At 37.9% G+C, this 27296-nt stretch overlaps 1 protein-coding gene across 1 annotated transcript in view; it reads right to left on the bottom strand.

Moving 5' to 3' along the window:
* The window catches only part of LOC133660324 (intermembrane lipid transfer protein VPS13B-like), a 563168-nt gene that overhangs the window by 448441 nt on the left and 87431 nt on the right, over window positions 1–27296 (bottom strand). Inside the window, 1 exon segment of the mRNA XM_062063728.1 lies at window positions 19705–19889. Within this exon segment, the coding sequence (XP_061919712.1) occupies window positions 19705–19889 (185 nt within the window).

Raw genomic sequence — 27296 nt, 5'->3', positions numbered from 1 at the left:
GGTTAGAAAAAAATAAGATTAGACATGTCTACTCAGCAATTTACGTTTATAATTTCATAGCTGCTGAATGACTTAAGGAGCTGATTCAAATGAATTCAATTGATGCGTTTTGGTGTCTGTTGGCGTTTTTAAAGTTTTTTCGTACAAATGAGATGGTGAGGCGATCGATCCCCCAGCCTTGCGTACAGAAGTGTCAGTGTGCATATGTTTGTCTAGATTATGATTCAGAAAAGGTGTCACAGATTGTAGGTGTGTGCTGCTTGTTCTATACATTGCACACAGGTAGGAGCACGATAACATGAATGTGCAGAAAAATTATCAAATGTCTCTCTGGTAAAATGCACGCAAAATCCTAATTTAAAGTTGCTGTCTGGAACTTCCTCACAGTAAGATTTTTCAAAGCAAAAAATATAAGAAAATAACACCACTGGTTAGCTTATACCAAAATTAGTGGTCACTCACCCGGTCTCGCCAACAAATATGCGCAGGGAGCGCGTGCACACATACAAAAGCAGTCCGAGAGAAGCAACAATTTACAGTCATGTTGTTGTTATGATAGAATATACATTCAACGAGAGCTAACGCTAACTATCGAAATTGCTATTATTAGCTAACAACACCTAAAGCTAACGCACGTGCATGTGTTACGGACATACGTAATTACGTCACTACATACAAGAAGCTGTAAGAGGGTGGAATATACGGTGTAAAATACATTGGAAAGTTGGTTTCCAATCAGGATGCTTCTGGATGATCAATTGCTTTGCTTGCTTTGAGCTTCATATGCGTTTTTGCTCTTTGCGCACTCCCCAGCTGACCATTTTAGTTTTTCGCGTTACCTGCGTATTCCCTAGTAAAAAGGGCTTCAATCTTGCACTTGCCTGCAATTTCTGCATCCAAGTGTCCAGACAAAAACTTAATGTGACATTTTGTTGTTGAGCTTTGAAGTGTTGAATTTTAAGTGTCAAAATCTCTCGAGTAGGGGTTAATAAGGATCAATGCATATAACATGCATAAATACAAATATATTCTCCTACAATGGCTGTAAAATATTAAAGTCCTCTACTGTACATTACATAATCTTGGGTTTTGGTGACCACATTATCACAGAAACAGAAAAACTTATTGTCATGAAAGCAGCCAACGAAGCCAATAGGCAATGCTGGTTTGCAAATAAGGAGCTCATGGAGTAGCAGTAATTAGAAGCAGGGGTTCTACTGGAACATTGCCGAATGAAGACCCATGCAGAGAGTGGACCTGAGAGACGGTCAAGGGGAAACATTTGTGTTTCCGGAACTAAAAGCTAAATCTTAGGTTTACCTGTGACACTGTGCAACAAATTAGTAAGTGATACACTTTGAATTGTTGTGACAATATAAATACAGAAGCAGTTCATTAGAAATCTAATTAATGTTTACTAGCTCACTTTAAACAATCTATACATTTTGTCAGGTAGACAGCATGTTTTATTTTTTTCCTAGAGGATTTCCATCATACACAGGTGCTGCATGCTTTTGTTTCTGCAGACTAAAGCAGTGGCATGTTACCGACCACCAAATTACCTGAAAGTCATGCGGAAGCAATTTGCTCTAAACTAATAGGATTGGGGCACAAGACACACGGATAGGAAGAGTTAGGAGAGTTATGTGTGATTTCTGCAGTGCTGCATTGGAAACAATTAACTGGTGGTGAGATAGGCCACTATAAAAGGCCCGTTTAGGGATCTTGCTGTCTACTTGCTGTCTACTTTGTACTATACCCAATCTAAAGCTACCCAGAAATATTTTGTTACAATACAAAACAGATGAATTCTAGCATTGAAGTAGTAGCGTTGTTGGGGTTCTCGTGTGGTTTAACCATATGAGATGCTGAAACTACAGACCACAGCTAATGACGCTAAACCAACCACTCTGTCACTAAAATTCTTTCCTGGATTATTGTGCTCCCTGTCTGCGACACAGATCTCTGAGTGAGTCTACAACTCATTGCTGTTTGCCTTCTTTTCCCCCATTTAGATTCTATTATGGAAACTATAGAGAAATCAGACAAAACCCGAATGTTATAAAATATGCTTCAATAATCAATGAAGATCAATACTTTAGTTTCCGTTTTGCTGAGGCTTACTGTGTCTGTGTGTGGTGGAAGCCAGACGTGACTGGTATTTTAGTGCTTCTAAAGCACATCAATGGGGTCTACAAGTTAAATTTATGGCCATGTAACTTGGCACTTCGTGCTCTACGGGCACGAGTCACTACCCTGTGATCGGAACGGAATGGTGGTCCACAGCAGGAAGCCAGTGTTGTAGACAGTATCATATCACAGACATTTAAAAAAATTGTTTTATTAGTCATTAATTCTGAGGTTATTATGCCATTTAGAAAATGTATGCAGGTGCTTCATAAAAAACTGTGATGGGAAAAAAACATTCTTTATATAGTTTCAGAACATTATATAACTGGATTCTATAACGTTTTGCAGAACCCGGTTATATAATTTTCTGAAATTGATTGGTGATTCAGGTATTTTTTTTTTTTTTTAACGAATCAGCATATATAGTTGTAATACTAAATTAAAAAAAAGCTAGAGTAACGTTCTATCAGTACCAGTCCTTTAAATTAGACTGTTTTAGTAATGTACTGTCCTGAAATTATACAAATGAACCCCTTAGAGAGATAATCAATTATAATATTAGACTGCAAAGATACACAGTTACACGTGAAACCAAGGCTTCTTAACAGAGGACTGCAATGCATCTGCATCTAATGTGCCTAAGAACACATCAAAATTCATGTGGGCTACTGTTTTAGTTCAAATTAAAGAGGGAATCATTTGGTACCTTTTCAACTGATTTCGGAATCAATATAAAAAAATATACATGCTTGAAAGTATGGTGACTAATCACGGGCTTGACACCTCCTAATGAGATACCTTATCAGGTGTGGTTGTGGTTTGGTAAAGCGCACCGAGATGTAGTTGGAATGGTTAACAAATGAGCTTCCTTTCTCTTTGATTTCAAACACCAGTCGAATTGAATGCATTTTTATAAACCGATACATCTCAACTTACTCCTTTTTAAAAAATAAATCAGTGTCCCTAGTTTAGGAAATAAACTTTAAACTAAATGACAGAAGAAGAGATGCAAGAGGAAAAAAGATAATGCGTCTGGATTGACTTAAAACATAATCAAAATCTGCTAGGAAAGTAACAAGACTGTCTGTAGCCCATTGAAGTTTGCATTGACAGGAGCCGTCTCAAGTTCCATTCAAGAATCATTTATTGGTTCTCTGATGCAGACACAAAGGTACTGATCTACTAAAGGTTTGCTTCTACTAAAACATGTGCAAACTTGATAGCAAACACAAAGCTGATCTACTTGTGCGCAGAGGATTGTCTCGCTTTAGTTAGCGTAATAAAGAGTGCAATCCATTTAGTGTCTCTGTCTTCATGAATATGCAGAATATATGCTGATCATCAGAACGCCTACAATACTGGGAGGAGAAAATGCAAACATAATTATTTAGCACACGCAGTGTGATTTATCATGACAAAAAACGCAAATGTGAGCGCTATTTTGAGGCTTTATTTAGCACGTCTGAAAAGTATGTGCAAACTGACAGTTACACAAATGGCTGTGGGAGAGGAGGCGATTGCGCTGCACCTCCGTCCTATGTATGCTTGTCAAAAATATTTGGACTGTCAAACATCAAAACATTGTCCATATCTTCTATTCAGCAATATTATTTTATAATTTTTAGCTGCTGATTAAAATAAATTCAACCGATGCGTTCTGGTGTCTGTTGGTGTTTTTTATGACGTTCGTTTTTTATACAGAAGATACGGTATATTATTAACATATCGCCTATGTGAAAAAAACTTGCGATATGCATTTTCTTCCGCCTGGACTCTGGAGCACAGGCCTCAGCGTGCTTCAAAAAAAAGGTTTCCATTGTACATGGACCAGAAGACTGTTTCTAAAATGCCCAGAAAATGTGGTACACGTCTCCTGCTTATTTGAAAACATAGCAAAATGCTACATGTCGTAGCATGACAACATGAATGTGCAGTAAATTATCAAGTGTCACCATGGTTTTTGCGTTTACTACCTTAAAGCCAGGTAGTAAACGCAAAAACCTCATTTAAAAAAGGTGTTCTGCACCACTTTGCAATTGTACACGGAAACTTAGTAGATCCCACGCAACACCCCCACTAATAGTACACCTAATTGTATTGTTAGCACACGCTGTTTAGTGCGTGGTACTTGAAACTTAGTAGATCGGACCAAGGTGTTAATGTCAGCAATAAGGTTGTGTATGGAAGAAAAGACCCTCTTTCTTTTCTGACTTTTCTGCGACTCTTCAATACAAGAATCACACAAGCAGACAGACCAACAGTTAATCTCTGAAGGTGAAGTTGGCAGCGTCCACTGAGACAGATCATCAGTGACTTAAAGGCCCACTGAAACCCACTACTACCGACCACGCAGTCTGATAGTTTTTATATCAATGATGAAATCTTAACATTGCAACACATGCCAATACGGCCGGGTTAGATTAGTAAAGTGCAATTTTAAATTTCCCGTGAAATATCCTGCTGAAAACGTCTCGGTATGATGACGTTTGCGCGTGACGTCATTTTGGGAAAGCATTGTGGCCAGCTATTAAGTCGCCTGTTTTCATCGCAAAATTCCACAGTATTCTGGACATTTGTGTTGGTGAATCTTTTGCAATTTGTTTAATGAACAATGGAGATAGCAAAGAAGAAAGCTGTAGGTGGGAAGCGGTGTATTAGCGGCCGGCTGCAGCAACACAAACACATAGCCGGTGTTTCATTATTTACATTCCCGAACGATGACAGTCAAGCTTTACCATTGGCTTGGGACAAGCTTTAACATTGGCCTGGGACAACAGAGACTCTTACCAGGAGGACTTTGAGTTGGATACGCATGCTTGTGGAGATGGGACAACAGAGACTCTTACCAGGAGGACTTTGAGTTGGATATGCGGTACCGTGAGTACGCAGCTGCGGCTTCCAAACATTTGATCGCTTGCCCGTACGTGCGTGCCGCTATGTGCATGTCACGTACGTAACTTTGGGGAAATATATGTGCTGTATGAACTTTGCGGAGGTGAACAGTACTTTGGGCTGTGGGATTGAGTGTGTTGTGCGGGTGTTTGATTTGTATTGGCGGGTTATATGAACGGGGCATATTAAATATAAGCCTGGTTGTGTTGTGGCTAATAGAGTATATATATATCTTGTGTTTATTTACTGTTTTAGTCATTCCCAGCTGAATATCAGGTCCCACCCGCCTCTCACAGCATCTTCCCTATCTGAATCGCTTCCACTGCCCTCTAGTCCTTCACTCTCACTTTCCTCATCCACGAATATGTCACCCTCGCTCAAATAAATGGGGAAATCGTCGCTTTCTCGGTCCGAATCGCTCTCGCTGCTTGTGGCCATGATTGTAAACAATGTGCAGATGTGAGGAGCTCCACAACCTGTGACGTCACACTACTTCCGGTACAGGCAAGGCTTTTTTTATCAGCGACCAAAAGTTGCGAACTTTATCGTCGATGTTCTCTACTAAATCCTTCCAGCAAAAATATGGCAATATCGCGAAATGATCAAGTATGACACATAGAATGGATCTGCTATCCCCGTTTAAATAAGAAAATCTCATTTCAGTAGGCCTTTAAACAAACCCTGAGATTTTACATTTAAAAAGGTACCCTCAATGCAAAACCAACTTTTCTTGCCCATTGGTACCTGTTTTTGTGTATTTGTGATCTGCATAAGTCACGAAAAATCAAACGATAGTGTAGATATTTATAGAACAATCCTGGCTTCCTCCATACTTCCTCAAAACGAGTCGTTTGGAATTTGCCATTTTGTTAAGGTTTTTCCAAGTCCATCAGCAGATATGATACCGTTTTACCCAAAGAGCTTCACGCGAGTCCGCAATTGTAGTCAATAAGTTCCTCTTTTTTACCCTCTATCCTCTTGTTGTGGGGCAGATTGGCTTGTACTTGTACATGTACATGTATATGCAAATGCACTGTTGCCATTTCTATTACAAAGTACCGTATAGCTCTAACTTATATCTGTCAGTAGACTATATGGAAGCGCTAAAAGCTACAACATGGCTGACAAGGAGAAGGCGCTGTTGAAGTGGAGGCACGTAAATAACACCGCCCACAAAACGGCGCATCGTGAAGAGACGGTCAGAAAGCGGCTTGAAGATGGTCTGTCAAACATAATCTATGAAAAATTATGACCTGAGAACCACCATTACATGTTATGTTGACCACAAGGAAGTGTTTTAAATGTAGAAAAAAAAAATCACAATATGTCCCCTTTAAGCTTCCTGTCACCTAACCACCATATGTGACAACCACAATAAGAACCCATTAAGACAGAAGCTCCACTAAATACATGTGATGAAAATAAATAGAAAGACATGACTATTACAACACAGAGCAAAGCTGATACAAAACTGAAGGTTGCTCTGGCATATTCTGGTTCAGAGGTGGAAACATTAACATTGAGACAAATTTGTTAGTCACAGAAGAAACATTAGAAAATAAAATGACTGCAACTTGCAATGTTCATGGTCAAAGCAGGCTACCAACAGCTGCACTGGGGGTGAACAGGAGCAACATTGTGCAAGATGAAAGCTAATGGGGGGGGGAGAAAAGTTTATGTTCTGAGACCAGTCAACATTATTTGTAAAATATGGTGCTGGTTGTGACGTTCTTTTCTTCCGGTTGTATCCTTTTAAATATTATGACTTAAAGTGATTGAGCAGCAGGATAAGTGTGGGATATAGTGTCAGAATGTAGTTTTACTGCTCTGTCGAAACATGGCAATGGCAGTGCAGGCTAAACTTGGATCAAATGAATGGATCAATCTAAAGCACGCCTGGTGACCACCACCAACTTCTGCCAAAGCACTTTGCTAGACCACCAGAGAGAGATCTACTGCAAATTACAGCTGTAGGGAGCAGGGAGTGAAATAGTGCTAAATACATCACTGGTTAAGATGAATATTTACAATAGTCTCTTAAAGTTGGTAAGTAAAATCCAATATTCAAACTGGAGCTAACCCTGTAAAAGTTCACTTACTATGGTTGTTACTCATACAACAAAAATGAATGTCTCCCTTTGCAATTGTTTTCCTTTCGAGTGCTGACAGATAATGTGGTTTGTTTGATAGTGTTAACTTTTAGATTCCTTTATTGTCATTGTACACTTTTGTACAGTTAAACTGTGTGTTTGACAAGTGACACTTGTTTGCACAAGGAAGTGTTTTAAATTAAGATTAAAATCATCATATGCCGCCTTTAAAGAGCTCACACATTTAACCATATCTAAAAAAATAAGTATTTACAGTATACATTGAGGCAATTTAATTGTATTTGTGGCATTCACAGGTTCACTTTTCTCTAGCCTACCCTGTGGTTTCAAGTGTATGAATAATAAAAACTATGAATTACAAAATACCACAGTGTCACTGAGAAGACTGACTTTACTCACTTAATTAATAACCATCATTAAGATGAAAGTGTGTAACTATGAAATCATGAGCACAAACTTTTAAATACAGCATTCGTCATATGGTATTATATTTATGGTTTGGAATAACTACACAGACGTAAAAACAGTTCAGAGTTTACTAATGTTGTGGGGAGTGTGAACTAACATCTATGTAAAAACATACTATAATTTGAAAAAAAAATGTATTGAGACTGCAACGATGTGTGGGAGGTCACTGTGGTCAGTGTGACGCTAAATCAGAGGTTAGCAGTGGCTGCACGCCACGGCAACCGGGAATTACAGGCTTCCTTCTGTTTTTGCTACTGTGATGGCTGCTACTAAAATCACAAGGATACAAGGAATATATAACAACTAGCAGTGCTAACACACACAGCTAGTATGTGTGTGTGTGTGTGTGTGTGTGTGTGTGTGTGTGTGTACATATATATATATATATATATATATATATATATATATATATATATATATATATATATATATATATATATATATATATATATGTGTGTGTGTGTGTGTGTGTGTGTATGTATATATAGATATATATGTGTGTATATATATCTATATATACATACGTATATATATATACAGTACAGGCCAAAAGTTTGGACACACCTTCTCATTTCAATGCATTTTCTTTATTTTCAAGACTATTTACATTGTAGATTGTCACTGAATGCATCAAAACTATGACACCTGTGAAGTGAAAACCATTTCAGGTGACTACCTCTTGAAGCTCATCGAGAGAATGCCAAGAGTGTGCGAAAAAGTAATCAGAGTAAAGGGTGGGTATTTTGAAGAAACTACAATATAAAACATGTTTTCAGTTAGTTCACCTTTTTTTGTTAAGTATATAACTCCACATGTGTTCATTCATAGTTTTGATGCCTTCAGTGACAATCTACAATGTAAATAGTCATGAAAATAAAGAAAACACATTGAATGAGAAGGCGTGTCAAAACTTTTGGCCTGTACTGTATATGTATAGAGAGAGAGAGAGAGAGAGAGAGAGAGAGACAGAGACAGAGAGGCAGAAAGAGAGAGAGAGAAAGAGAGAGAAAGAGAGAGAGAGAGAGAACAATGAGACGGACCGAGAAGAGGAGAATGACAGAGGAGGAAGAAAAAGAGTATTAAAAGATATATATTTTGTCACTAATTTTACAGTTTACACTGTGTAAGAAAAACTGCAAAAACAAATTAACCCCTCTCTCTATGGTACACATCTCCATTTCCACCAGTCACAAAAAGTACGACGTCAGGTTTTCTGCAGAGCCCACCAATTAAATACACCTCAAGTGTAAGGTGTCACCACAGAAAGTCTGAGCCAAACACAAAACAGCACTGGATATGAGTGCTGAGCTACAGACACGTTTGTGTGATGTTTGTTTTGTGATTTACTCGATCATCTGAGCACCTTTGAGGACCAAATCCAGGTTATTAACCGTATGCCGTTTTTAAGGTTAATATGTCTGCCACTGTGCAGAACAGTAACTTAATGTATTACAAGTTCTTGTGGCTGTGTTCCAATCTGCAATGGTTTAGTCCCTGACAGCTGCTTTAATCTCAGGCCAAAATTATTACATGGAAATGTTACCTGCCTGTCAGTACTTTGAGATTAGAATTGGATCTTTCCCTTGTTGCTTTTGAATTCTTCTTTGCAGAAGGAATCTTATACTCAAACAGCTCCCTCAAGGAGGACACTGACCATCTGTGTTATCAGTTAGACTCAATATGAAACACCTTACATTATTGAAAAACGCGAACATCAAAGAAGTTCCAAAGGAGGAAAAATAATTGCATGTTTTCGAAGTGAACAGTTTTTGTTTGCTCAAAATTCCTCCTAATGGCCACAGCTTTGAGAGAGAAGAACAAACACAGGTTTCAAATCATTGTAAAAACCCCAGTCACTCAGTCAGCAAGCCACATTAAAGGAAAGGTTAGACTGGTAAGATGGCAAACACTTTTATGACATAGAGGGTCAATTAAATAGCACTGTGTCAGCACTTTATAGAGAAACAGAAGTCCTTCTATTTACTGCTGAATGTAATGTGAAACAAAGAACAGTGCCTACATAGCTATAGTCTAATTTAGGTCAAGTACAATGATGATTTTAGACATTCATAGCCTAAAGTAACAAATGAATAGTCAGCTTTATAAGATACTGTTAAACATTTACTTTTTCAAAATACTTTTTTTTTTAGAATAGACCATGAGGGCATACAAAGTAATGTATGCCTGAAGGCATATGTTAACTAAAAAAGTTTGGTATGATTACATTGTATCCTAGACATCCTTCTATTGTTGCTGTCCAAATATAATGATAAATCAATGATAAATGGGTTACACTTGTATAGCGCTTTTCTACCTTCAAGGTACTCAAAGCGCTTTGACAGTATTTCCACATTCACCAATTCACACACACATTCACACACTGATGGCGGGAGCTGCCATGCAAGGCGCTAAGCAGCAGCCATCAGGAGCAAGGGTGAAGTGTCTTGCCCAAGGACACAACGGACGTGACTAGGATGGTAGAAGGTGGGGATTGAACCCCAGTAACCAGCAACCCTCCGATTGCTGGCACGGCCACTCTACCAACTTCGCCACACCGTCTGTATTGAACTGTATTGAAGTCATACATGCAGGCTATAACATATATACTGTCGCCTGAATCGTATAAAAAGTGGTGCTGAAGGTTCTAGAATGCCTTTTAACTTTGAAAAGGGTAAGCCCTGTTAACTTCTCATTATTAGTGATTATGATTGACTATTAAAAGGTAGTGTTTCTTTGGTAGCATACAATGATTGTTTGACAACACTTACTGGCTGAACAAATACTCAGGACAATGAACAGTCTAGGAAACAGAATTGTAGATTTACAAACATTGGGAAAGTATATTGAAAAGCTAAGTTTAAAAGGTCTAAACACAATAACTAATTTAAGCAGCACTTTGTCTTTGCATGAAAATAAATGTATAGTGTGAGCTACACTATTCTATAAAAGTACAGACGACATTACTTTGTGTGTCCCCTGCTAAATGACAGTTAATATTAATTGAACCTTATTGGGGCCATTTAGTTCCATATGTACACTCTCAGTTACACTAACATTATTACCTATATAAGAACTTAAAATGTAGAAGTTGGGGAAGAATTTCATTTTGTTTGACTCTGTTCCAGTAAAGATGGAGTTTGTTAAAAGGGGAAATGCACTTTTTGGGGGGGATTTTGCTTACTGTTCACAATCATTATGAAAGACAGGACGACGGATGTATATATTTTTTTAACGTATTCTAAATATTAAATAAATGTGATCAAAAGTCTGCTTACAATAGAGCCGCTCTACTCTGCCGATAAAGCTCTTAAAAACATATAAACACCTCCATTAAGGTTTTATATACATGATGTAAGTATATATGTAATATAGTAACAGGCACATGTATAATAAGATGTAATATTTACATATTTTGATCATTTTAAGCATACGAGGCGCATTGATTTCAAGAACGCATTATGTTTGCTTTTTGTACAGTTATACATAACTGATTACTGCTCACAGCAGACTTCATGAGAGCCAACCAACATAATAAAACATCACTTACTGTACACAGTCTACTGTAATTAGGATGCCGAATGATAGAATCTTGTTATATTCCTGTTTGGATAAAGAATGACTCATAATTCTCACAAAGAAAAGGGAGGTAGAGCCAAGCGTCTTTTTGTGTCGTTCTCGGCATTACAGGGTCTAAATTGGCTGTCAAAGTGTACCAACTTGTTGGAATTTGCATCAGCCTTTTACTATCCAGGTGAGATGCATGATTTATGATCTACAATAAACTTACAAGGAGCAGCGAAGGGATGAAACAACGGACTACTCGATGATGTAAACATAGCAGCATAAACAGGTGATCACGTTGCCGTTATAAATTGTTTGTCTTCGTTAGTGCTTATAATAACAATACCACAAATACTTGGTTAATATTCAACTCACAAAATGTTTATTGAGTATTGTTGGCGCTTTTTGGATGGTTATTTATTGGGTTTTATGGGCGGAATAGAGTACCTCCCATATTTACGTTTATTTGCAGGTTAGAATGCAGTAACAAAAAAAAATCCATCTGTCATCATGTCTTTCATAATGATTGTGAAAATTCCAAAAAAGTGCATCCATCCATCCATTTTCTGCAGTTCACCTTAAACGTCTCTTTTGTGACACATAGTTTGTTCCTTTGGCCAGGTTGTAGTCATTTTGCCACTGTGGTTTCTATTAAAACAGTAATTTATCCTGTGCTGAAAAGTCTCTATTAGAGTATATATTATGGCGTTCATTCATCATTATTATTGAGTTACTGCCTTTTATTTAATTTGTTTCCTATGTTTTTTTTCCTTCATTTTGTACATGGTACGCAATTTAAAAGAAATTTAAAAAAGCCAAGCAAAGGGACATATTTCTTGCTAGTGTTTATTTTATTTAAAAAATCAAACTGATTATTTTTTCTCTTGTTTGGTGAAAAGTATATAATGTAGCTTTAATGTAGCAAGCTACTTTTGCCGTGTAGCTTGTAGTGTAGCTTGCTACAATTCTCTGGGAATAGCTTCCCCTGTAGTTACATTTAATCAAGAGTAACTTGTAGCTTAGCTTACTACATTTTCTGAGTAGCTTGCCCATCACTGCTCTAAAATGTGCATACAACAGTGTGTAATGTGAATGTAATTTTTTGTGTAACTTTGCTGCCTCTTAGCCAGGACTCCCTTGAAAGAGGTTTTTCATCTCAATGGGATTTTTTTTCCTGGTCAAATAATAAAAAATAAAAAAAATGCAAGAGTTTGCATGCAGGTGTGCACTTCTCTCACCAAATATGTATTGTTTTTACAAATCACAACGTACATGGGGCGCAAAAAGTAAGTTTTGTTACATTCAAGCCATGTTGTGCGCGTATACAGCTTTCAAAAATCAACCCACTGATTTGTTGTTGCAAATCTGGAAAATTGGTAATGTGTGTCTGTTAACATTGACAAAAGCTAAAAATGATTATATATTATTTGAACTACAATATCGATTTTTTATTTTATTTTTTTACAATAGCATCTGACCCTCAAAGTATCGTAGGGAAGAAATTCTGGGCTTTGGACAAATGTAGTTAATGACACCCCATATATAACATGTGTAGACTTAGTTTAAAAGCTAGGTCAATGCCAGGAAACTAATTTAAATTAGCTTTACAAAATTCTACAAGTAAAAGTGGTCAGACATCAAGCCGGAATTATGCCAAAAGCTTGCTGATGGCTACAATAAGTGCCTGGAAAAGGTTAAACTTGCTAGGGGACATTCAAGTATGAGAGGGGGGATTTTCAAAAAACCTTGGCACATTTCCACTGACCCCACTTTTCCCTGGAAAAGTATACTACCAAGGTGGGCCTTTTTAGAATTCCGTGAAATTTTGAGGGGGCGGCTTGTGTACTGCAGAACCCTGATTGGTGGAACACACTTTCAACATTTCTGTGCACACACATCATGTGTTAAGCTAGTGTGCGGCTGCAAACTTGCTGGTTTCATTTTTAAATGCAGTGATTCAAAAATGTTGAAAATGGAGCAAAAATAAGAGGAGCAACGAGAAGTGGGCAGATGACTCTTAAGAAAATTTGCAGACAAAGATCATCTCGGACTTTGAATCAGCAACTCGAAACGACAGCGTTGTAAAAAGTGGGGGAATGACACAAATATTTCTTGAAGAATAGCCAACAAGCTAAATGTAGGGCACAGCCGAAACAAATGTGAAAAAAGTTGAGGAAACTACTATTACTATAAAACATGAAAGACAGTTGCAGTTGCTCCAACCAGCGTACAAATAAGTGGTATGACCAGCTCAGAATACTACATTTGCATGTTACATGCTTTTATAGTAGTCAGTGGAACAGCATTTGTATGTTAATCAAAAGCAGAGTTACAGTAGGAAGGGGATTCATATGTTCCCATTCGTCGCGGTTTAAATGACAAATTAAATGTGGCGAAATGGGGGGGTGCACTATCCACTTTGGCCACCAGATAGAAATGTTGAATATCTTAAAATGTGTTTTGTGGCAATTCCAACTTTGACCACAGCTTCAATTGCTATGTGAAGTGGTGCTTTCCATAATTTTCAGCAGACTGCATTGCAAAACGAATAAACGGCCACCTTCCTCTCAGGCGAGATTCACCCAGAAATAGGGCCATATGAATCCCTTTCCTACTGTGGTTTAAAGCTGATGGATTGATCTGGAAGTATTGAGCTTTCCAGCTGAAATGGACCATAGAGACCGAACCTTGTGAGCTCATCCCACTCCGAGAGGACGGCTTTCTGACTGTCCTGGACACTATGCTTGATGTTGTCCAGACACTTGGCCTGACCCTTCACACTTTTTTGTCCATCTCAGGGGACCTTAGCTTTAAAACTACAACTACATTTCATTTACTCCGATTGTTCATTTACATGCAATCAATATATTTTTTTTAACCTGTCCTGCCCAGCATGTGGACCCGTATTGTTGTTGATCTAAACCAGTGGTTCTCAAATGGGGGTACACGTACCCCTGGGGGTACTTGAAGGTATGCCAAGGGGTACGTGAGATTTTTTTTTAAATGTCTGTCAAAAAGAACTGTGAAAAGAAATGCAACAATGCAATATTCAGTGTTGACAGCTAGATTTTGTGTGGACATGTTCCATAAATATTGATGTTAAAGATGTCTTTTTTTGTGAAGAAATGTTTAGAATTAAGTTCATGAATCCAGATGGATCTCTATTACAATCCCCAAAGAGGGCACTTTAAGTTGATTACTTCTATGTGTAGAAATATTGTATGTATAATTGAATCACTTGTTTATTTTTCAACAAGTTTTTAGTTGTTTTTGCATCTTTTTTTCCAAATAGTTCAAGAAAGACCACAACAATTGAGCAATATTTTGCACTGTTATACAATTTACTCAATCAGAAACTGATGACATAGTGCTGTATTTTACTTCATCTCTTTTTTTCAACCGAAAATGCTTTGCTCTGATTAGGGGGTACTTGAATTAAAACATTTTTTACAGGGGGTACATCACTGAAAAAAGGTTGAGAACCACTGATCTAAACTATGTTCATCCTATATTTTTTTATGTAACCAATAATATACAAAAAGAACCCGCCATGTCTAATGTGAATGCAAACTGACCCTCATGCAGACATGACGTCATGAAGTCACACGTGATGCAGGATTTACAGAAGAAAATATGGCTCCAATTCTTGTAGTTGCTGGCACATTTGTGGCAAATTCAAAAATGTTGAGCGATAAAAATCAACACTTTCTAAACAGAATAGTTGCACGTAAAAGATTAAGAAAAAAAAAGGGTCAACATTTTGTCTCTCGCAGTTTGTGGGACATTTGCTTTGACTTCAGCTCCAAAGAGCGTGTGGGCAAGCTGTCGGAGACAGGAGTGGTTGATGTGAGTTCCTAACTGCAGTCATTAAACCTCTTCTAAAAAAGCAGAGCCTAGATGCCTCTGTTATCAACAACTACAGACCAATTTCAAATCTACCATTCATAAGTAAAATAATTGAGAAAGTTGTCCTCCAACAACTAAATCACTTCTTGGCTTCTACTGGCTGCCACAACAACTTCCAGTCAGGATTTCGACCTCTTCATAGCACAGAGACGGCCCTTCTTAAAGTTATAAATGACATCCGTCTAAACACAGACTCTGGCAAAACTTCAGTATTAATGCTTTTGGACCTCAGTGCTGCATTTGACACTGTCGACCACTCAATACTTTTGGACAGGTTGGAAAACTGGGTGGGGATCTCAGGCACAGTTTTAAGCTGGTTCAAGTCATATCTACAAGATAGGAACTATTTTGTTTCCATTGGTGACTTTGTATCAGAACCAACCAACGTAACGTGTGGAGTCCCCCAAGGTTCAATCTTGGGGCCGACTTTATTTAACATCTATATGCTCCCACTAGGACAAATCATGCAAAATAATAACATTGACCATCATTGCTATGCCGATGACACCCAAATCTATGTAGCGCTATCACCAAATGACTATCGCCCCATAGATCTTCTGTGCCAGTGCATTGAGCAAGTCAAACACTGGATGTGCCAAAATTTCCTACAACTAAATGAAGATAAAACTGAGATAATTGTTTTTGGTGCTAAAAAAGAAAGGTTTAAAGTCATCCAACACCTTCAATCACTGTCCCTGAAAACCTCAAATAAAGCCAGAAATCTTGGGGTTATTTTAGATTCTGATTTACATTTCGACAGTCACATCAAATCAGTAACAAAATCGGCCTACTATCACCTCAAAAATGTAAAAAGACTTAGAGGGCTCATGTCAGCTCAAGACTTAGAAAAACTTGTACATGCCTTTATTACCAGTAGGCTAGACTATTGTAATGGTCTCCTTGCAGGTCTTCCCAAAAAAACTGTCAGGCAGCTACAGCTTGTTCAGAACGCTGCTGCTAGAGTTCTAACAAAGACCAAAAAATGTGAGCACATTACACCAATTCTTAAATCCTTACATTGGCTCCCTGTACATCAGAGAATAGATTTCAAAATCCTCCTGCTCACATATAAATCACTACATGGTCTAGGGCCCAAGTATATCACTGATATGCTCCCACTATATACGCCCTCTAGATCACTAAGATCTTCTGAGACCAATCTGTTAGCGGTTCCAAGAGTAAACTCAAATCAAGGGAGATCATCATTCAGTCACTATGCAACACATAGCTGGAATAAACTTCCTGAAGATGTCAGACTCTCCCCAACTCTCACTACTTTTAAAACTAGACTGAAGACTTTTATGTTCACCTTAGCTTTCAGCTAAATCTTTTAATCTTTTAACTTTTAACGTCTGCACTGTTTTTATTTTTATTGTCTGCATTTTAATTTTGCTTTTATTTTCTTTCATTTCACTTTGTTGTCTGTGAAGCACTTTGAGTCTGCCTTGTGTATGAAAAGCGCTATACAAATAAAGTTGCCTTGCCTTGCCTTGCCTAAAACATTATTTCCATCTGTTTTCTGTTCATTTGTCAGTGAGTTATTTTGCAACCATTTATTTTGGCAAAAAATGATGAAACTTTTTGCTTTTTGATGACGTTTTGACAGGATGAACGCAACCAGTCGCATCTGCAGTGTGAACAAGACCCTATATGCCCGTATGTGCTGTACAGATTTACTTTACAACGGAGACGTACGTAATACTTCTCCTGTTGAATTATTTGTGTTTAACTGTATTAAAGTTTGGATATATTTGGTGTTTGGCACATCCAGTCCAGATGAGGAGGGGGTAGAAAGAAGGGGGATAATTTTGGGGAGAAGACAGACAGAGACAAAAATAAAAACAAAACAACTACATCAGCATGTACAGTATCAACAAATATGGTAACAGTATTCATAATAACAAATTAGTAAAATAACCAGTAATAATACAGTGCTGACAATGTGCATTAATAAACTATGATTATAATAGTGATAACAACAAAGAGTAATAATGCTTACCAGTTTTCTCCATTACAGTCACCTCAAATGTAGCAATATCAACAACAGGAGCATCTTAAATACATTTGCAAATTATGGGAAAAAAGTATAACTTAAGAAAAAAGAAAAAAAGAAAATAAATGTACTCATGCAATGTGATAATGATGAGACTGAAATTATTAGAAATAAAAAACTAACAAATCACGTTAGAAAAATTAGATTTTTCCAATTGCGATTTTTTTTTGCCAAAAATTGTGATGATCCCATTTGTGATTTTTAGATTTTGTTCATTTAAATGCATTAAACTGCTGAATGATGACTGTAAGAAGTCATGTTACTTTTAAACTGCCAATCAACATATTTATTCTCTCAAGTCTCAAGTTGCCACACATTAGAACACATCCATCCATCTTCTTCCGGTTATCCGAGGTCGGGTCACGGGGGCAGCAGCCTAAGCAGGGAAGCTCAGACTTCCCTCTCCCAAGCCACTTCATCCAGTTCCTCCTGAGGGATCCCGAGGGGTTCCCAGGACAGCCGGGAGACATAGTCTTCCCAACGTGTCCTGGGTCTTCCCCGTGGCCTCCTACCGGTCGGACGTGACCTAAACACCTCCCCAGGGAGGCGTCCGGGTGGCATCCTGACCAGATGCCCGAACCACCTCATCTGGCTCCTCTCAATGTGGAGGAGCAGCGGCTTTACTTTGAGTTCCTCCCGGATGACAGAGCTTCTCACCCTATCTCTAAGGGAGAGCCCCGCCACCCGACCATTTTGGACGCTTGTACCTGTGAGCTTGTCCTTTTGGTCATAACCCAAAGCTCATGACCATACCATACCAACATACAATACGCAATAATCTACTGTATCTTTGATATGTACAACACCAATGTTTGATGACATCGTCCTGGCCACTTGTCGTAGCCTCATTGTCATACACCCAATTTGAACTAAGTTGACAGGCCTGTCACCGGAGAAGTTGCTTCAGCCATTTTACAGTCACTATTAAAACATTTTAAAGACCGTGTACAGTAATACTGCACAATATTAAAACACAAGTGGTGTTTGTTATTAGCACAGTGACTGCATCAGCTGGAGCGCACACAAACTTCCTGTTTTCTTTAACCACGTTTTATTGGCTAGTAGGCCGAGGACACGAGGCTCGACAATTATGATTTGCAATTAAAATTTCAATATAGAGTAAAAGTTAATTGATAGTGCTGTCCTAGTGTGTATGTACAGTAGGTAAGGTTGTATTTTTGCCTCATTCCTGTGAGAATACTGCGTGTGGTTGAAGCCTTCAGGAGTGGGACTATCCAGGGCTAGCTGAGGCTGCAGAGAGGCGTCCTCAGCCGAAGACAGGGTGTGAGAGGGTCAGAGGGAAACTAGCCCAAGAGCCAGAAAGAGACCACACCCCACAAGGCCAGGCAGAAAACAGGGTGGCCCGTCTCGAAGGAACAAGAGCTTTCCATCTCAACACCAAGATTCTATTGATCATATAAATAATTATGCTTTCCTATTTATTCCTGCTGATAAAAGTTTTTTAGAAAACGTTAGTGGGAAAGCGACTGTTGTGTGGAAAAAAACTTCAGCACCCAATTATTGTTTTTGTTTTTTTTAAAATCACTGACGATGTCTGCTGTATAATTAATCCACTTTTGAAAATGAATAGTTTAACAAAATCTAACAATTAATCCCCATGATAAGTGAATGTCTACTCCTGACCAGATCTGTACATTCCATAAGAATAGTTCAACCTATCTACTTACAGAACACATCATTTATTCCTCAACACATCTTTGTTTCAAAAACTGTAACTGGTTTCTGGTTTTAAACTGCAATCAAAAGTCCAGATGTAAGATTGTTTCTCCTTGTAACTATTCAATCACTGATTCAAGAAAAGGCAGAGTGATCGAAGAGGAATATTTGACTTCATTCAACAGGAGACCAGTTTCATACATTTTTGGCAGCCACACAACAATAAAAGAGGTACATTTGCCAGTTTGGCAGCAGGGGAGTGACGGCATACCAAACAACGCAATCCTAATGAGTTGGAAAACCCCAAACCCTTCAGAGGACTGTCCAGATGTGACCATAAGAGGAGAGCTACTGTTTTAGTTATTTTAGACTGTCGCCCTGACTTTAACGATACATGCGCCAGTTGGCAAAATAAGCAATCAGGTAATGTGAAGCAATAGTTAGAATTTTCTTTTGGTTCTTTTACCACTACAACCACTTTGGCAACAAGTTCTATAATTTTCCTATTAGGACTGCGTCAAAAGTACAAAGATAATGCAACACTCACTATAAATATTTCAACTACAATATTTCACCCAACTGCACTGTTTGCTTTGTTTGGTTTATTACGATTCATGGACAATTTCATTCCATTGCTAAGCTGCCAACTCCACAAGTTTACTGTTGTAGTTGCCCATTTCCATGGTGCTGTTTTCTGATGTAATGCATACATTTTCAGTTACAATTTTAGAAAGGGGGACGTAAAACAGGTGAGTGTAGTACATACTGCTTTTCATAGAAGATACGTTTTAAAAAGTAAAGTAAGTAAGGTTGAACACCTGTGCCATGGAGGGAATCTATTTTTGCAAAAGGATAGCTTGGACTTATAAAGTACATGTCAGTTGATGAAGTTAAGTTAAGTTTTACCTGGAGCTTTGTACACTTCATTGATCAGGCTTTCGTTGAGCGTTAGGGTTGCACCGCTTAACGTGCCATGGGTCCAACTTTGGCAGATTGCTTGGAGCAGATGTGTCTGTGCTCTTGTGGCCTGCACTGCAAAGTAGGGAAGCTCCAGAATACACTCTGTGGTGGGTACCGAATACATTTTACTCCTGAAAGACAATGATACAGAGGATTTGTTGAAGGATGGTGCTGGTGAGAGCAAGTTAGAGTCAACATACTTTCACAAAATAATCCTCGGCAACAAAAACCGTGAAAGACACTGATAAAAAAAAAAACAATTAAGGACAAACAATGTATGATTATAAATAAACTCAGTTGTCTGAGAACCAAGTCAAGTATGTCACTATGTTAAGGCGCCTTATGGTCTTAAAACAGACCAATTTTGTGTTTAACAACTTTATTTAGTTGTTTCTCAATGAATGGTTATAAAACATTTATTGAATGTTAACACAGAAATATTCAAAAGTTGGACAGAAAATTTTTGCACTTGATTTTGTGAAAGTCAAAAAATGTTTGTATATTTTTGCAAGTTCAAAACTCAATAACTGTTTGTTGGTGGCGAGGTTGACACCCGAAGGTCGACTTTGAAAACCCTTGCTTTAGTGAAGCAAGTCTACAAAGGAACAAGGAGCAATAGCTCACAGCTCTTATACATACAGTAGGGCAGTCAAAATAACGAGTTAACTCTTGATTAATCACAGAAATAATTTGCATGAGTTATGTATGATTACAGAGATAATCACACAATTTATGATGTGATTATATGTTCAAGGATCAGGTCAATTCATACGCCAGTGCAAATTTGCTTTAGAATTAACCCCAACAGGACTTTAGATAAAACTTTTACCAAGATTTTAGAAAATAAATTATGTACATTCAAGTAAAACATTTTTTTTTTAATTCTGTATGACAACCTGATAATAAAATTGCATGTATGTCAAAACATTGGGGTCTTTTATTTAACCAATCAAAGTTTGTTTATATAGCCCTTAATCACAAATGCCTGAAAGGGCTGCACAAACCACGACATCCTCGGCTCTGATTCCACATCAGGGCAACAAAAAAAACTCAACCCAATGGGCACAATGAGAAACCTTGGAAGGGACTGCAGATGTGGGGACCGACCCCCGGGTGACCGGTGCAATAGATGCCAAGTGGATATTTAGTTAACTTAAATTATATAAGTAAGTCATTTACTGTGATTAATCACAATTAATCCAAATTCAGAAGTGTGATTAATGGGATTTAAAAAAAATTATTATTTGACTTTACTACTTATAAGCCACCAGTATGAATACCCAGTAGGTCCACACAAACAATTAAAAACACAAAGAATGTCAACACAGTAAATCAATCAATCAAGTGAGAAAGTGTTTGTGTGCACACATGTGAAAGGCATGCTTTTTCCGAAAGACAAGTGTTTTTTATTTTATTTTATTATCCCGCACACACATTCACTTTGTAGTGCCCTCTTATTCTCAGCATGTACTGTACATCTTACCACACAGACAAACATCTTGAAACAAAAGCTTTTCAAATCCCTGACTCGGGTCATAAAACCACTTGCAATGTGATGACCACCAGATGTACGGAATCTTCGACAAATATCACACAAACAAATGTGCTTGTCCTCATTATGAATACCTCTTAAATCTAATCTATACAAATATGAGGTCATAAACGTACATTATGACAAATCTTATTATTAATTTCTGTGGATGTGCATTATATTTAGTGAATATTCATATAATCACGAGAGCAGTACACCTTGTTTACATGCAAATAAATACAATACTAGTTGCAATACGTAAGACGTTACTCTCTTAAGTGTTGGTAAAAAAAACAGAACTGTGACTAACTCCAAGGATGGCTGTGGCGTGTCAGGAATGAACATCACAGTTAATTTAAATCACACATTCACTTTGGTCTGATCCCATATAAAGTGGGCTGTATGTCACAAGGTTTCTTTCTCCCCTGCTCAGAAGCTCTGCAATCGGTTAACTTCTCTCCCTTTCTATGTGCTCTTCATCTCTGCCTTTCTCTCTTTCTCTGCTCGAGTGTGGTTCAGCAGAGTGAGACAAGCTGCTAGCTGTAGACGGGCACAGAGTAAGTAACGGCGTGATGTCTTGGAGAAGGGCAACCATAAAGGACACCTATAGAGAGAAAGTGTGATAAAAGAAAATAGCATGGACCAAAACAAAAGAGAAAATTCTTACGTGACAGGGTCAATAGGTTTACCTTGATTGCACACACATTTTAAATGCAGAGAGACATGTGGTACACTTGGCAACCACGCAATGTCAAGCTTCTAAACTATTAAAATCACGACTGCTGCATGCTATAGAGCTTGACATCAATCAAAAGATTTTCATGTGTTTGTGCATGCCTGTGTCCATGTGTACACAGAGTTACATTTTGCTGATGTACAAAAGAAAGTGAAGGGACCCTGCAACAATAATGTCCCCCACATGCAGAGCGAATGTGTTTGCAAAGCCACTTCAATCGGCCGACTGGCAAAAGATGAAGGCTTTTTGGCTTATTCAAGAGTTTAAGCGTTTTAAGGGAGCTGCCATGTGCATGTGGTCGTCTAAAACTTTAATTATGCACCTGTTTTTATTATGTCATGCCCAACTCATTGTAAAAAGGCCACGTGGATCTTTGACTTGAATGAGAAGCAGAAATTCTCATTAGAATCTTTCGGGAATGTTGGATGTGAGGACAGCCAGACATTTCAGATTCCTGCAAATAGCTGGCAGAGCTTTGCAATCATCACTGAAAAAGGCCTGATAAGCAAAAAGAAGCATTACAACTTTAAACAAAAACAGGAATTAAACACATGTCTAATTAACGCGAACAAAGTGTCACTCACCGCTGTGGTGTGTGCAACACTGAGGTTGAATTTGCCACCTGGGAAGTAGAACTCATTAAATTATACTTCTACTGTTATGTTGAGACCCACCAGAAGTGGGCCCACAATCCATTTGGTATGCTGACTGACTCATAAATTAAGAAACCTGCTCGTTGGCCTGAACATCAATGCCTCGTTGAATCGACGAGTTAACCTCACAGCAGTCCTTTAAGCCAACAACTTTTCTATGAACACAGCCATTAGAAATATTTTTAAATGGGAAATCAAAATTCAGGAGTGACAAAAAAACATAATTCCTTCTTATGAAATTAGCTTTTGTCTAGTGCAGGTGTGTCCAAACTTCGGCCCGCACTTGGCCTCTTTACTTTAGCTGGCGAGATGTCATGAGTTCAACAAAACAGGCAATCTCTAAATGTTCCATATTTGCTGCCATCTTGCGGACAATGTGAGTAAATCAGATCAATGACCATTGAAAGTACTTCCAAATAACAGCACAGCATTTACTTATATGACACAGTTCAAACAACCTTCCGTAGTGCAAAAAAAGCATAGTCGCACATAACATAACCTGCTCACTGAACATTGTGGATATTATGAAAAACGTCGAAACGCCATAAAAAAATTCTAAATTACATCTATTTAAACCAGGGGTGGGCAATTAATTTTTACCGGGGGCCGCATGAGCAACCCGAGCACTGCTGGAGGGCCGCACCGACAATATTTCAATTCAATTTTGCACAAATTATTTTTGATGTACCGTAAGATAGATAATAATATTTTCATTTAACCTAACTTATCTTTATACAAAAGCAGATGGCTTTTGATGGTTTTATTTTTAACACTTTCTTACACAACACTTCCTGATGTATATTACAATAGAAAAATTTCAATTTCTGTCACTTCATCCTGCATCCTCTTTGTTGTGAACGTAGCACGCCTGTAAGGTGATTGGCGAAGAAGGAGGAAGCGTTGCTGTTGCGGAAATGAGGAGTGAGGATTGGTTTTCCTTTTGGAAAGAACGAGATAAGTTGAGCTGTGTTAGTATAGCATGCTCAATAAAAGTTTAAAAAGAGCATCAGACTTGGTGTGCACTTCTTCTGGACGCTACAATTGATGTCACAAGTGGGATGAAATGCCTCCCAGTTCGCCTTGCCATCAAACCTGGGAGTCTTCATTGAGGGCGGAATTCCCCCCGTGGCAAGCAGCGTGGCTGCACCTGTAAATGCTGCCTCTCTCTCTCTTTCTCTCAGTCTCTCTCTGTCTCTCTGTCTCTCTCTCTCTTTGCAGCGAGCTCCTCACGTGGCACGTACCTCCCGATGACGTAGCACACAAACAGTGCAGTATGCGCAAAGTTTTACTTCTGACATCAATTGTAGCGTCCAGAAGAAGTGCACACCAAGTCTGACGCAATTTTTAAACTTTTATTGAGCAAGCTATACTAACACAGCTCAACATATCTCGTTCCTTCCACACGCACGTCTCCTCACTTCTCATTTACGCAACTCAAGAAGACAACATCTACTTCAGCAGGTCGTTACACTATATTCTTTAAACACAGCAACGTGTGTACCACAAATAAACACACGGCTTTACCTTTACTTGGCAGTCCATGTCTTTTTTAAAACACGCCATTCGTCATCAACTTTTCTCTTTTTAGCGTCTCGGGGATAACCGGGCATCACTTGTCGCTGTGCGCCTTCCCTCACAGGACATACGCACATATAACACTTTTCAAAATAAAAGCAGCACAGTTGTATTGCACGCACGACAAAGATGTTTTTTTTAATTTATTTTGTATTTGTGATTGCCGCTGCGCGCACGAGCATACGTCCACACGGAAGTAATACAAATAACGCTTTTCAAAACAAAAGCAGCACCGTTGTATTGCACACTCGAAATAGATACTTTTTAAAATGTATTTTGTAATTTATAATTGGCCTCACGCGGGCCGGACAGAGACGTACAAAGGACCGGATGCGGCCCGCGGGCCGCAGAATGCCCAGGTCTGATTTAAACCCATTAGAGTGCATTATGGAAAAAATGCAAAACAGTCTCTTCACAAGTATCCATGTTTGGCGCATTTTAGCTGCTTGATATTTTTGATTGATTACAAAACTTTAAGAAGGTCGTCACGGAAACTTTCACATACACTTAATATCCAATTATATATCTATCATATCATTATAACATGTACAAACACACACGCATACATACATACATATACATATATATATATATATATATATATATATATATATATATATATATATATGTGTACATATATATATGTACATATATATGTATATATGTACATATATATATGTATATATGTACATATATATATATATTATATATATATATATATTATATATATATATATATATGTACATGTATGTATATATTATATATATATATATATTATATATATATATATATATATGTACATATATATATATTATATATATATATATATATATACACATACATATATACACACACACACACTTATGTACATATATATATATACACATACATATATACACACACACACACATATGTACATATATATATATACACATATGTACATATACTGTATACATACACACACATGTACATACATACACCCATATATACACACACACGTACATATATACACTTATATACACACGCACTTACATATATACACGTTTACACACACACACAGATATACACTTGTACACATTTACACACACACACACACACACACACAGATATACACTTGTGTACACACACACAGACATACACATGTACACACACACACAGACATACACATTGACACACACACACAGATATACACATGTACACACACACACACACACACACACACACACGCACACACACAGTTACTTTTCATGCATTCAGTCAGCTTTCGACCCCCGGCCAGTTTTTTTTAGCTCAATGCAGCCACCAAGTCAAAAAGTTTGGACACCCCTGGTCTAGTATATTTCAACATTAAACATTAAGCACCATTTCGAGACCTGTCCTAAGATTTTCACTAAACGGAGGCAAGGCCAACTGGAATACTCCCAAACTGCTCGGTTTGTGACTGACTGACCTGGACGCTGGTCTTCCTGTGTGCTGCCGAAGTAAAAATAGAGCATAACAGGGCATTGCGTTATGAAGAAGCTATGAGCTTGAGTTATGGGCAGCAAAACCGCACAGATAATAGTGCCTCACTGGTTTCCACTCTGTCCTAGTCCAATGTGAACATAAAACAGACAGAAAGTCAGTAAGAAAGGAAGAATCCTAAATGCTGGTTACTAAATGGTGTAAAACGATCATAAACCATCAAATTTGTCAAAACAGAGCAGATACATGCTGCAGTTCTCAAAGATCCATACAGTACAGGCCACTGGTACGTATGCTAATCAGTTTACAGTGGTCATATCTATTTTTAGGCAAATACGGCTGAGGCTTTTACAACCAGGTAAAATTTCTCTGCAACAGAGGCCACATAAGAACCCCCCCCCCCCTCCCTCTAGATACGGTCCTCTTCAAGGTTTCTCATAGTCATTCACATCGACGTCCCACTGGGGTGAGTTTTCCTTGCCCTTATGTGGGCTCTGTACCGAGGATGTCGTTGTGGCTTGTGCAGCCCTTTGAGACACTTGCGATTTAGGGCTATATAAATAAACATTGATTGACTGAAGAACTTAAATGGTGGAAAAAAGCCACAAACGCCATTTACCTGTAACAAGACATATAAATGAATGTTTTAAAACATACACAATCGTTTCACGCCAAAACTTTTACTGTTTCATTAGCAAAACATGGTCACACCTGTGCACACCTACACTCAGACTAATAGAACAAGTTGGGTCAACATTACTAAAATCAAGGCTGACAAGAAGCCTGGCTACTCTAAAAACATGGACAAAAACATGTTTAAAAAAGGAAAAAAGACTAATGTCTAGAAATATGCTTGTTGTATGAGCATCTCACAAAATGCAGAATATACTAAATATCAGTACAAATTAGAAAAAATATTAATAAGATGGGAGTCATATGACAAAACAAAGCACTAGGACAAATGCAGGATCCATAAGTGGTGAGCTGTTGCTTCAAAACTTTACAGAGTTATACATGTGTTTTATTTAAATAGAGGGGCTTTTGAGGTAGAACACAGGTGCTTCTCATTAAATCAGAATAATGTGAAAGAGTTCATTTATTTGCGTGTTTCTCTTGTCGATTCAGCACACACAGTGACATATTTCAGGAATAGATTTTTTAGTTTCTTCATCGCTTTGATAATTATATTTTAGAGCTAATAAACAACAATGTTCCAAACCTCAAACTTAAATATTGTTAAAAAAAAGTTCAATCTTGTTCAACTACTAGCGCTGCGCTAAAATTAGCAAATTAAACATTAGCAAATACTTCCTAAACCATAAAATTGTTTCCAAGTATAAACAGAACTCAAATGCACAATATTATATTAATACAGTATTTATAGCTAATTTATTTAGATGCAACTGTATATGCATTTGTACAATATATCTGTGTGATTAGATGCCCAATAAAGTGTTGAAATCACCATATGTTGGGAGTAATGGAAATGACAGAAGCTCCATGGAAGCAAAAACTCCTGAACTGGAGAGCCACCTGTTGTCTGCAAATCCTTTTCCCCCCATTCTAAGATCAGCATCTT

Source organism: Entelurus aequoreus, linkage group LG11, assembly GCF_033978785.1.
Source record: "Entelurus aequoreus isolate RoL-2023_Sb linkage group LG11, RoL_Eaeq_v1.1, whole genome shotgun sequence".
Taxonomy (NCBI): domain Eukaryota; kingdom Metazoa; phylum Chordata; class Actinopteri; order Syngnathiformes; family Syngnathidae; genus Entelurus; species Entelurus aequoreus.
Note: the sequence above shows the minus strand (reverse complement) of the source record. Positions and strands in the feature narration are given on the sequence as shown.